We start from the raw sequence: 12130 nt of genomic DNA on the forward strand, positions 1-12130 counted from the left end.
AGCCTTCCCCTTGTAAGCATTTTTCAAATGTCTTTTTTGTTTTAATTGTCAGTAAGACAACAGATTCTGTGTACTCGTGCTCCCAAGCTTTCCTGTAGGAATAATTGTTAGAAGGAGAGAGAAAAAGAAAACAAAAAACCAAGGTGCAAGCCCCACTTTCGAGCCCTCGTTCATTTCAAACCGGACCAGAGCACAGAGGTCCACCGATGTGCAGAAAATAAAAAGCTGGCAGCTCGTGCTTGTTTTTCAAATTACAGACCCTCCTGACCCCAGTCTACGCTCTAATGATAATCCTAAGATCATAAATAATACATCAAAAATCCCCTCCCTGCTTAAAGTTTTGTGGTGAGGGTGTGGCAACTTACGGCCTCATTTATGTGGATGTGCCCTGACGTGTACAAAGATTTCTGTGGAGCAGTAAACAGAGCAGATGAGGCTGTAGAGGTGGTTTGTATGGTGCAGGAATGAGGTTATATAAAACATATAAGGAAACGACATGAGTACCAAAAGTGGCCTGAGCATGTGTGCCAAGGGCTAGTTGAAGGAAGGTGTCTGAAAACCTGACCACTGGGGTGGGTTTGTTTTGTTGTTTTTTAAGTATACATTTGGAGGTAGCTTTTAGAATTCTAGGCAGGTTAAATATTAAAGTTTTAGGTATTTTGTTTATAAGCTAATGAATCTTATGCCTCATCCCGTGTTTCTCTGCTACTATTTTCACATCTCAAGAAAGGTCAACATTTCCGTTATTTGAACAGGCAGGCAGGCAGGGAGATCAAGCCACCTCATGTATGTTCTCGCTACCTTTAAAACGCAAGTCACCAGCGACGTATGTTTAAAGTTTTGTAGGAGAGATCAGCTACAAAAAAGCTACAGACACACCCAGACTTGGACATCTGAACATTATCTTGATGTTTTGTTTTACTGAATATCGCTTTGGCTACATCAAAATTAAAGGTTTCTGTTCAGAAAGGGACACTATCATCTGAACTAGCAACATACTGTGATAAACCAGGAGAAGACGTGACTGCAAGTCTCTAAAACAACATTGTGCCAGATTGAAAAACCACGAGGACTTTCTGCAACTCAGTAACAACAACAAAAGATAACAAGAAACTAAACAAGAGCTTGGCAAAGGCTGTAAAACAGGCAGTTCACTGAACAGAAAACCCAAATGACTAATTAGTGTATGAGAACCAGGTCTCACTAATAGTGAAACATATCACAACGAGATAATACTTTCTGCCCAGTTTCTTCAAACTGACAAAAGTGAGAGAATACCCAGCAATGGCAATGATGTAGAAAACAGGAACCCACATGCTCTGCTGGCAAGGATCTCAAGTAGTGGAATTTGGCCATACTTAGAGAAACTGCATATTCGTGCATGTGAAATCCAGCAAATGCACTTTTTAAATACACACCCCTAGGAGACTCTCACACAAGTCAATAGGGATGTGTGTGTGTGTGTGTGTGTGTGTGTGTGAGGATTAAGTAAAGTATGGTGATGAATACTTGCACCAATTAGAATCAATGAACTGGGTGTACGTTCAGCATAATGGAGAGCTCTTAAAATTTTTTTAATGTATTGGGTTGTTTACAATGATGAGAACTATGGCATCATACCATATATAAACTAAAAGCCAATGAATATGTAGATTTTTAAAAAAACATAATATCCAAGCTGTATCCCAAACACATTAGAATGGGTGCCTGTAAAGGAGAGAGGAATAGAAATAGGGATCAGGTATGCAATGGAAAAAAACAAGACAGGAAAGGCGCCTTGAACTAACCCCTGATGACTGCTGTACCACAGCTGACTCAACACTCTACACCTGGAGTCTGAGGAAACAGCAAACCAAACCAGATCTAAAAAGAGGGGCGCCTGGGTGGCTTAGTCGGTTAAGCGTCTGCCTTTGGCTCAGGTCATGATCCCAGGGTCCTGGGATCGAGTTCCGCATTGGGCTCTCTACTCAGCGGGGAGTCTGCTTCTCCCTCTCCTTCTCTCACTCTCCCTCAAATAAAGAAAATCTTAAAAAGATCTAAAAAGAGACCAAAAAGTTACAGGATGGAAAGTTCTACGGCAACTGTTTTCTCTGCCTCTGACTTAAGTCCTGAGGAAGCCTACCTGCTGGTCTCCATCAGCTACGTGAGCCCCACATCTCTGTCACATTGTATTCACACTGACATACTTACAACATCTATAAAACGAAGAGACTTGAAAGTTGCTCCAGGCAGGCATCCCATTGCAGAGAGACAAGGATAGTGGCCTTCTTCCAACACGTACTGATTACCAGAGAAATTTTCTCCATCATATGCAACCCAGCTACAACAGGAAAAACCACATACATGTACAATATGTAATTTGGATATTCCTATTCAAGAAGTCTGATTTTGAGGGGTAGCCTGCTCTAAAGCGCAATGTGTATGGCTATCTGTTCTTTCTTCAAAAACACCTAGACCTACTTACTGCTTTCCATCTTGTTGCAAATTAATATTCATAAGAAGTCAGCTGTTCGTTTGCATTTGGGAAAAAAATTTTTTTTTCTCCATCAAAACATTCATGTTTTTCCCTGTGCCCCTTCCAGTATTCCTTGCTCCTCTCATGGGAGCCACCATTCTCCAGCCCCTGAGCCCTGTCTGAATAATCCTGCAGCCGGCACAGCTAGACAACTGCCTGGGTCTGGGGGTTTCCTCCCCGAATTTCTCTCCTTTATCCTCATTTCCAGCACCTCCACGCTGGGCCATGAGTCAAAATACCACAGTGACTTAGACAAGTCATTTAGCCCCTGTGGGCCTCAGCATTATTAGTAATGTGGTGATTTACCAGCTTCCCCAGAAGAGGTGAGTTTTTTGTTCATTCTTTTCATCTAACAAATGCTTACTGAGGGCTAATTGTGTGTCAGGTGCTTTTCCGTTGCTGGGGACAGAAGCGAGGACAAAACGAAGTCCCTGGTATGGTGAAGTTCACACTCCAGTGAGCGGAGACAGACGAGAAGTGGACAACAAAAGTACATATCTGGTCCTACTAAGTGCAGCAGGGCAGGGGGTAACGGGGAACCGGGACAGAGACGGAGGTGTGTGCTGATGCGCTGTGGGATTTGACCGTAAATCTGTGCGCTCGAATGCAAAGCCAGTGCAGCCTCCCCTGCACAAGGCTAAATGATAAAATCATGCTGTTGAGACCATAGAGAACTATATGACTAAAGGCACCATTATGATTATTGTTATTATTAGATGTAATTCTTCATCAGCTGCACAGGTGGCTCCAAGGGTTTCCGGACCAACGTTCCGTGACTTTGGGCTCCCCTCCTTCGAAAGCTTTTTTTGTAAAACTGTTTTTAGCATGGCATTTTGAGCTCATTGCCTTTCCCTTCTTGTGTTTTTATGGCATCCATCTAAACTCATACGCTCGGGGGAGCCTTCACGACCTGATCCCACCTTCTCTCTCCCCAGCTCTAGGGCAGTGTGCTCCCTGATCCCATACAGACGAGCCCCACTCCAGCCATGCGCTGCCTGACATGCAAAATGCCTATCTTACGCTGATCTACCTATAAAAAAAAAATGTGCCTTGGGAGGCACCTTAGAGATTATCTAGGGTCCTGCTGCGGGTGACAGGACAGGCTAGAGAGCAGAGAAGCTGGTCCGAATCACATCGTACAGCGACGTGGTGATCCCATGTGCTCTGATGTCCAGCGCTCAGATGCTTCGAGGTACAGTGTCGTACCAAGACGGGCTTGTAGTATTTGGTGATTTCGCAGAACACCAGGCACCAGGGGGTCACTGAGCACTTGCTGATACGTGAGTTCTAACCTCTTCCAGCAATCAGGCCCTGCCAGTTCCCCGTTTGACTTACCTGCCTCCTAAAACTCTGCAAGACTTGGTAGAAAACGAATCATCAATTTGACTTGTTGTTTCTTCAAAACCTTGACTGCGACCTTGAAACTGTGGTTCCGAAAACAACCGAATCTTTGAAAAAGTAAACAGAAATACGTTGAATTATTTTCCTAAAACATTAACTCCTTCAGCCTTTGAAATGATGCAAATATGACCTATTAACTCTTGTTACAATAAACTGCTATGAATTTTATAAATCCTTTAATTTTCTACTTCTACATTAATGACCAATTAGAAATACTTTGGCTGCCCCATTCATGCTTATTTAATTCAGAGACATCAAAGGACAATCCAACAATAGAGGCCGGTTTCTATAGAACACCGTGTTGCAACAAGCTGTGAGGCATTTTAAAGCTTTATTGTGGCCAAAAGTAATTGTTCATCAGTTCTAACATTTACAAGAAACTATATTTTGGAAACATAGTATAGTTTTCCTCCCTCTCAATGGAAGATACTTGCTGACTTATTAGAATCCTGTGTGTGTGCCATAAAGGAGGCTACAGTGGTGTTTTCGCCTCTGTAATTAGGGCTGTCTGAACTCTGAACACTTCCATTAAAAAGCCTAAATAACCAAGGTGACACTTCAGTTGATGCAGACAGTCAGCATTCAAAGGCTTGAATGAGAGACCATATAAAATAGACCATATAAAATGTTTGTCTAATGCAGACGCAGCAAATACCAAAATTCATTTTACTGTTTATCATAACTATATGTATTGTTTGAGATATGAATTTTAGTGTGTTAATGTAAATTGATCCAGTACAATGATATCAAATTCAACTTTATATAATAAGAGCATTTTATAAGAAATATTTAGATGTGGGTATGTGCTATCAAGCATTTATAAAGGAAACCTAAATCTAATTTTAAGATACAATTAAGCTTTCAGTTATAAAACTGGGTAAAACAAAATGTCCCAAATGTTTCACATTTTACACATAAGATCAGCTTTTCAGTGGAAGCCCCTAATTATAAAAAATAGATTATTTTTTAAGTTACCTGATTTCGTTTCCTTGGGCCAGTGAACGAATCCTAAAAGTTTTTAAAGGGAAGAGAGAAGGAAATGAGTAGAGCAGACATCTCGAAAAAGTTATTTCTTCCAGATCATTAGCAATTACTGTTAAAAATAATCTCAGAATAGTTTTTGTAGTGTTACGTATCTCATGAACTGGAAGTACACATTAAGGAAATCCAGAAGTCAGTTAAATATTCTCATATAAAAGTGTAACTCCTTACCAAACATATGGGTTGAACAGAAGAGATCTTACAATTTTTGCCTCCCCAGTCCTCAAAACTGGTATAGAAGCCTTTATCCAGTATATATTGTTCTCCTGTGAAGTCAGGATTCTCATAGGCTACCCATCTAAAGAAACAAAAACACTGACTTGTTATAATTCATAGTTTACATGTATAATAAAACTATCAAACTCACTTAGGTAAATATGTATCATAAGAAACTCCCATTTGTTTTAATAATCAGTAATCTTGATTTTTCTGATTCTCAGTCTTTTGGGAGATTTGTCTGTATGACAAATCAAAGTGACAAGTGAAAGACTATCTTTACCTGAACCTTTTGGTGTTCTCACTTATCAAATCCTATTCCCTGAGAAAGCTCCAATGGGGATATTTGTATTTCTTTCTAATTCTATTTTAAGGAAACAATCTGGACTTCCAAGAGTACCTGTAAAGTTCTCTTAGTAAGCAAGCAAGAGTTCTTTTTGTTATCAACGATATTTTTCCAGAAAGATTACAAGAAACTATGTCTCTATTATACAACAAACCACAGTGAAAAAAAAAGTTGACAGAAGAAATGCTTTAAAAAAAATACAGCTGGGGAGAACAGCATGTACTAAGGTGCAGAGATGTGACAGACTCGGGTGTATTGGGAAACTGTAAGATATTGGGCATTACTGGAGAAAAGGAGACATTGTGAATGGGGGAGGGGATAAGGCTGGAAGGGAGGAAAGGGTCAGAGGCAGAACAGAAGTATGATACCTCTTTTACAAATAACAGTAATTTTACTCCTTGGGTGAAAAACACATTCTTCAGGTTGGCAGATATACACAGAGAGATAAGAACTCTCACACTGTGTGCAGGAAATTCAAACCCAGGGAAGTAGTGAACTGCCCTGGAATTTAAATATTATTTGAAACAATAAGGATGATTAATAATTGTGCTACCTTGACGTTCTATGTAATCATCTTGATGTATAACACATCGGTCAAATTTCAAGAGCTGGGCATCTTTATAAATATACTGCTCTCCTTTTTGCAAGGTCATCACAACAGTTCAAGAATTATTTGGGTTATAAGTTTTGTTTCTTATGCAAATAGTTAGGATTTTGACCAAGTTGATTGTAAAACAAAATTCTCCATATCCTTAATGGATCTATGTCCATTGGTATAATAAAAAATTGCTCCAAATTTACCACTAAAAACCAACCAAACAAAAAATACAGCCAAGTAATTAAAATTTTATTTGGAACAGGATTTCCGACATGACATGACTATGTAGAGTAAGCAACATTGCACAAACACTCAGAAATACTAAAATCTCTTCTGGGATGTTTTCTTTTGTCACCTTTCAAATGATCTACACTCAGAGGATAATCAACAAAACCAACTTACTGATGATCCTTCCTAGCCAATGTCAGTCTTTGAAAGCTTTTCAGTTCTGTTATATTCAACTGATAACTCAGCGTCTCCTCCTGATCGACTTGCGGCTGAAAGGAATAATACCTAAATGCCTGTATATATACTCAAAACTTTCCAAAATGCTTTCACATCTATGACTACATTCAATCTAGGGAGCTACAGGTTTTCCCATTTTACAGAAAGGAAAAGCTAAAGACACAGAAAAGTTAATTCATTGATTCTTTCAACAAACATCGATTGGTCATTTATCGTGTGTCAGGAACTAGAGGGCAGTAGGCGTGCAAGGATGGAAACAATGATCCTTGCCCTTGAATTTACAGATGGCTGAGAAGCAGCACATGGAATTATTTGTTGATGTTTGTCCTGAATGGGAAATGACTTGTCCAGGGTGACACAATTGATTAGTTGGTGGCCAAGGACGGCTGAGCCCCCACTGGGTCTCCCAAGGCTCCCCACGCTGCATCATGACCTGAGCTGCCACGTGCCCTGTCAAAAGTCTCCTTTCATTTACTCTTCCATTAAGCCATACTTAAAACAGTCTGCACACTTTATAGCTAGAACAGATTATGATTTTACTGTCAGAAGGGCTTGACTTTAGACAAAAACCCAAAGGCAGTCATTAGGAAATGAAGAGCAATCAAGGAAAAGACGACCACGGCAGAAATCTCCAGTGTCAAGTAGCTCAGGACAGCAAGCATCCTGCACGCTCACTTCTGGCCGTCTGGAAGCCCAGCCAGTCTACTGCATGAAAGGCTGCCCCCTCACTTCAGAACCTCATCAGCTATTTTTAGAGCCTGTTCTTTAACATTGTGAGGTCAGGAATTAGGAGACCTAGTCCCAGCTATGGTCATGACATTAACTTCCAGGTAACTTTGAAGGGGTCACTTAACCTTTGTGAAAGATCCTATTTTCATTCATAGGAAAGGGGGTTGCCCAGGATCCCAGTGCTGACGTTGCGTGAGCTTATACAGCGCCTGGGAGCTGCAGTGTGCAGCCTTGGGCTTATGAAGAAAGGTGACAGCCAAGGGAGAGCATGGAATTTATGTGGGGAGGAACATCTGGGGAGGAACATCTGCATAGCAAGAATATCTACTTTACAAAAACCGGACAAGAAGAAGAAAGAAGAAGGAAGGGGAGGAGGGGGAGGAGGAGGGGGAGGAGGAAGAAGAAGAAAGAAGAAAGAAGAAGAAATAAAGAAAAAGAGGTAAAGCCGTTTCACAAAAAAAGTATTCCTGGCGGGCTCTGCATCTGTAACAAGTTAAAAGAGAGCAGGTTAAAAGGCCTTTTTGCTTGATTGACTTCAAGGTTTGGAGGGAAAAAGGCTGTGAATGGGGAGAGACGGACCACGGGAGAGGAGGCAACTGAGTGAGCACTGGAGGAAGCTTTACCTGGCACTTTTTTTTTTTTTTTAATAAAACAAGTGAGAATACTCTATTTCCCTATAAAACTAAAATAAATCACTTGTAAGGAAACACCCACCACCACATTAACCTATCTAATTCATGGAGGTTGAAGCAAACAAACCACTTATTAAGATGTTACTTGAATTGAGAGTAGGGTCGTTTTCCTTCTGAGATGCAGCCCCAGATGAATCACCCATGAATATGAGGGTAAAAATAAAACCCCAAAACTCAGATCTGAGATTCTCTGGTATATCTATAACTTACACTTGAGACCCATGAGAAGAAAATTCCTCACTGTCCTTGTTTCAACATATTCTGTACACGTGAATCAACACTTGCCTGTTTCTAAGGTTGGAGAGGGTGGTAGGGAGAGAGCAAGTACGAGTACTGGCAGGTCCCAGCCTGGTGGAGCCACTGCTCAGAACTCACGGGGGCCAGGCAAACTGGCCCTTCCGTGGAAGAGAAAAGGAAAAAGAAATTAAAACGATGGCACTTTAATTTTTTTAGCTGGACTCTAGAAATATTTCCTTTTGTTCTTGATTTTAAAAAAGCTAGCCCAGTTTCCACCATGTGAACAAGAGGATAGCACAGAACTTGAAATTGCTTAGTAGAGCTGTGAGAGGGAGTTTCTTCTGATGTTGCAGTAAGAAACTGAATGCAGTTCCCAACACCTCCATGGTTGGATTCATGGGCAGCCTTCCTGAAGGCTGGTCTGAGGTAAAAATGAGTTTACCACCCAAGGAATTTATTACCCGTGTGATAGTGAACCTCTTGGGAGACATCCAGAACAGGAATCTCAAAAAAGTTTTCTGAAAAGTTTTCAGTTTCCATATTGAGAAATGAAGAACTAAACTAAAATTCTTATTTGCCAAGAAGAATAAAGTCACTAAAATCATTTTTCCTTGAAACTATTAAAAACAAACAGGCTAGTCTTCCTCCCTTGTGTTGGCACACCTCAACCTATCAACCTCACAAGGCCCAGGTCCAATGCCACCTCTTCGGCCACATTCTTCCCTGTGTACAAACTGGAAATTAATCTCTTTCTGCTCAGTAGATTCCCGAAGCACTTAATCTCTAGGCCTTTTGTAGCAATGATTTATGTTTTATATGAATACTGTAACTTCTGTGAAGACATGATATAGTGCTTCGCACGTAACAGACCTCAATCAATATCTGTCAAATAACCAACTAAAGGAACTCTGAGGAAGCACCTGGCCCTGGTAAATACCGAAGCCCTTCCACAACCACAGAATTTAAAAGGAAGTGGTGTGGGGGGCGGTGATGTGTGCATACCTCCCTTCAACTTCCCCCAGTACCACAACTCAACTGCTATCACCAGAAAAAAAGCCTAAGCCAAGAAATACAACTAGAAATGACTAAAAATAGAAACCTATAAAAGTAACATTTTATAAAGGAAACTAATTTCAAGTAAACAAAGGCTGGGTTAAAAAAAAAAAAAAGACTGGCTCTGGGCACGATTCTACCTGTACTAACAGCACAAGCGACATAAATGCCCCAAGGGAATCCTACCCAGCATCCCTTTGCTTCCTCTGCTAGAAAGCATGACTGGACTCTGACTAATGGAACCGACATACCTGGTGAGTACCAAAATGTAAAACTGTTTTTCCAGACTGAACTGGTCACTATTTTCCTTCTAAGTAATTAACTTTAAAGGCAATCCAAAATACTATAGAGCCACGGCAACATTTCACATGACTTCTGCCATACCATACCTTTTGTCTATGGCAGACTGTAAAATGCTAGGGTGCCATAGCACAACACAGTAGAGGCATCTCCTGCTAAAAATGAAGACCCAGAAGTCCCGGATGTCACCCTGCCAAGATGGTGCCACAAGCAACAACCTACACAAGGTTTTGGCAAATGTGACTAATAGTAAAAGCATATTACATTATAGACACATCTCAGCTATCCAGGGATCCTATGGGAGGCTCCACGAAATACGATAGAATTAAGGTTAGAATGATCCAAATAGCCTATGTTACTCATGACATAAAAAAAACCTAATATCAAACACTTTCGACAGAACCCATGTCATATAATTTCATATAATTATTTGAGAATACTTTCACTTATAACAAATTATAACTGATATCAACCTCGATAAGAATAATTATATAACTTCTTTTGATAGACACGTGTTTTGTCCATCCAGGATCTGTCCCCATTCTTTCTAACGTTCCTGGGGAACCACTCACCCCAATCATATATAAGTGGCTCTGCGGGACTGACCCTACCCTGCTCTGGGACTGGGCACATCACGCAGACACTGTCATCTCCTTGACTACAGAGATTGGTTCAGGCAGGTACACATGACCCAAGCTGAGAGAATCAAAGTCAAACCTGGAACTGTTGTGGGAAAGAGAAGCTCTTTCCACCGGACACAGTGAGAAGAACAAAGAGAACTTCCACCAGTTGGAAGTGGCCTGCCTAAAACAAAGCCAGAATAGGAAACAAGCCCAGTCAAGAGACAGAGAGCAAGTTCTAATGACAGTGTCTAAACCCGACATCCAGCCATGACTAAAGCAAAAATCTTTTCCAGGACTTTTAAGTTATGTAGTCTGATAAATTCCATTTTTATCACTTTCATCAGTTTAGGTTGGCTTGCAGTTATGTGCATCCCAAAGAATCTTGACTGATCATCTTTCAATAAAAGCTTACATTAGCATTAATAAAGCATTCAATTGCTAACTCCAGGTACATTGAAACATTAATTTTTATGTCAAAATAATAATGAAGAAATAAAATGGAGCAGATGTAGGAAGTAGGGGCTCAGGGCAGGCTACCCCAAAAAGGACCATAATGGCATATCGATTATTTCAAAGTAAAGTTACTTAAGAAACAGCCTGTGCACGAAGGACTCTCAGAACCTCCTCTGCCTCTCTGAAAACAGGAAATAAATCTCCCATGCGAATGGTACCCTCCCTGTACCAGGAGGTAGAGACACACCTTCATCACCAGAGATAGGGAATTTAGAGCCGAGAAGGCTGTATAAACAAACCTTGTTACTTTTTACTAATTTATTACATTAGCCCAAATTCTGTTTAGAATTCCTTACTAACTGAAGCTTCCAAACAAATTTTATCCTGTCAGTTCCTAACAAATGTATTGTCTCTCTGTCTAAAATATATAAAAACTGCCTACCCTGGTTATTTCTTTGGGTCTCAATTTCATGATTGGACCTCCATGAGGATGTAATTAACTTTGGTGGGTTTTTTTTCTCTTGTTAATCTATCTTATGCCAATTTAATTCTTAGACCAGCTAGAAGAATCTTGATGGGTATAAGAAATTCTTCCTCCCCTGCAAGGACTATAGGAAAATGAATGGGACTTTATCTCAACCTCAGTTTTCTAGTGTTAGATCATTATTTTTTATTTGATTCCCATCATAAGAAATCCAGGAGATCTTTCCATGCAGAATGATAAGAGAAGTGGATCTGTAGGTTTCAATCATGAAACCCAAAAGTCTATTTCAATGTTGCATTACACATGAAAAAAAAGATTATATGAGAAAGATTTTAAAAAGCAGTTACGAAAATATTGTGGCAGAACATATTAAATGTCTGATTTAATGTTTAGTTATTGATATGTTTATTTATTGAGTGCCTACTCTGTGTCAGAGATACTTTCAATTTAATACAACCCAACGTAAAAGTGTTTAAAATCCCGACTGGGTCATTTTACTTACACTCCACTCAGTACATTAATAGACTGTGTCTTCAATCCATATCCAGTCTCCTTTAAGTTAGCAACAATTCCTAATACGTCAATACTGGAACCTTTGGATCCAAAGTTTTTTTCACTGTACATTATCATGTGAGCATTTGAAAAATCCTATTAAGGAAAAAAATTCAAAATTCAAAGGCTACTTATTATTCAAAAAAGATCAAGTATTATCTATTAGCCTTTCTTTAACTTACACCTAATATAGGTCGTAAAGACTGAAGTTCTCCGTTGTAACCTCCCCAATCTTTCCAGTCCTTGTATTCTCCTTCTTCAAGCAAATATTGATGACCTGTAAATCCAGGCTTCTCATAAGCAACCCAACTGCAACAGAAAGAACATGTTTTCATCAGTGCTAAAATTTTCCCCATGTATTTATCAGTTTCATTAACAAATACTAATAGTTATAAAGCTAGACACAGACTCATGCACTATGACTA

General features: G+C 39.9%; 1 protein-coding gene across 1 annotated transcript in view; it reads right to left on the reverse strand.

The window, feature by feature from the left end:
* CRYBG1 (crystallin beta-gamma domain containing 1) overlaps positions 1-12130 on the reverse strand; it is a 197910-nt gene that overhangs the window by 7984 nt on the left and 177796 nt on the right. Inside the window, exons 12-17 of the mRNA XM_027601951.2 lie at positions 11888-12014; positions 11656-11801; positions 5129-5255; positions 4892-4924; positions 3851-3963; positions 2191-2320 (exon numbers count right to left, since the gene is read on the reverse strand). Of these exons, the coding sequence (XP_027457752.2) occupies positions 2191-2320; positions 3851-3963; positions 4892-4924; positions 5129-5255; positions 11656-11801; positions 11888-12014 (676 nt within the window). The remainder of the gene's footprint in view (positions 1-2190; positions 2321-3850; positions 3964-4891; positions 4925-5128; positions 5256-11655; positions 11802-11887; positions 12015-12130) is intronic.

Source organism: Zalophus californianus, chromosome 7 (genome assembly GCF_009762305.2).
Source record: "Zalophus californianus isolate mZalCal1 chromosome 7, mZalCal1.pri.v2, whole genome shotgun sequence".
Classification (NCBI taxonomy): Eukaryota; Metazoa; Chordata; class Mammalia; order Carnivora; family Otariidae; genus Zalophus; species Zalophus californianus.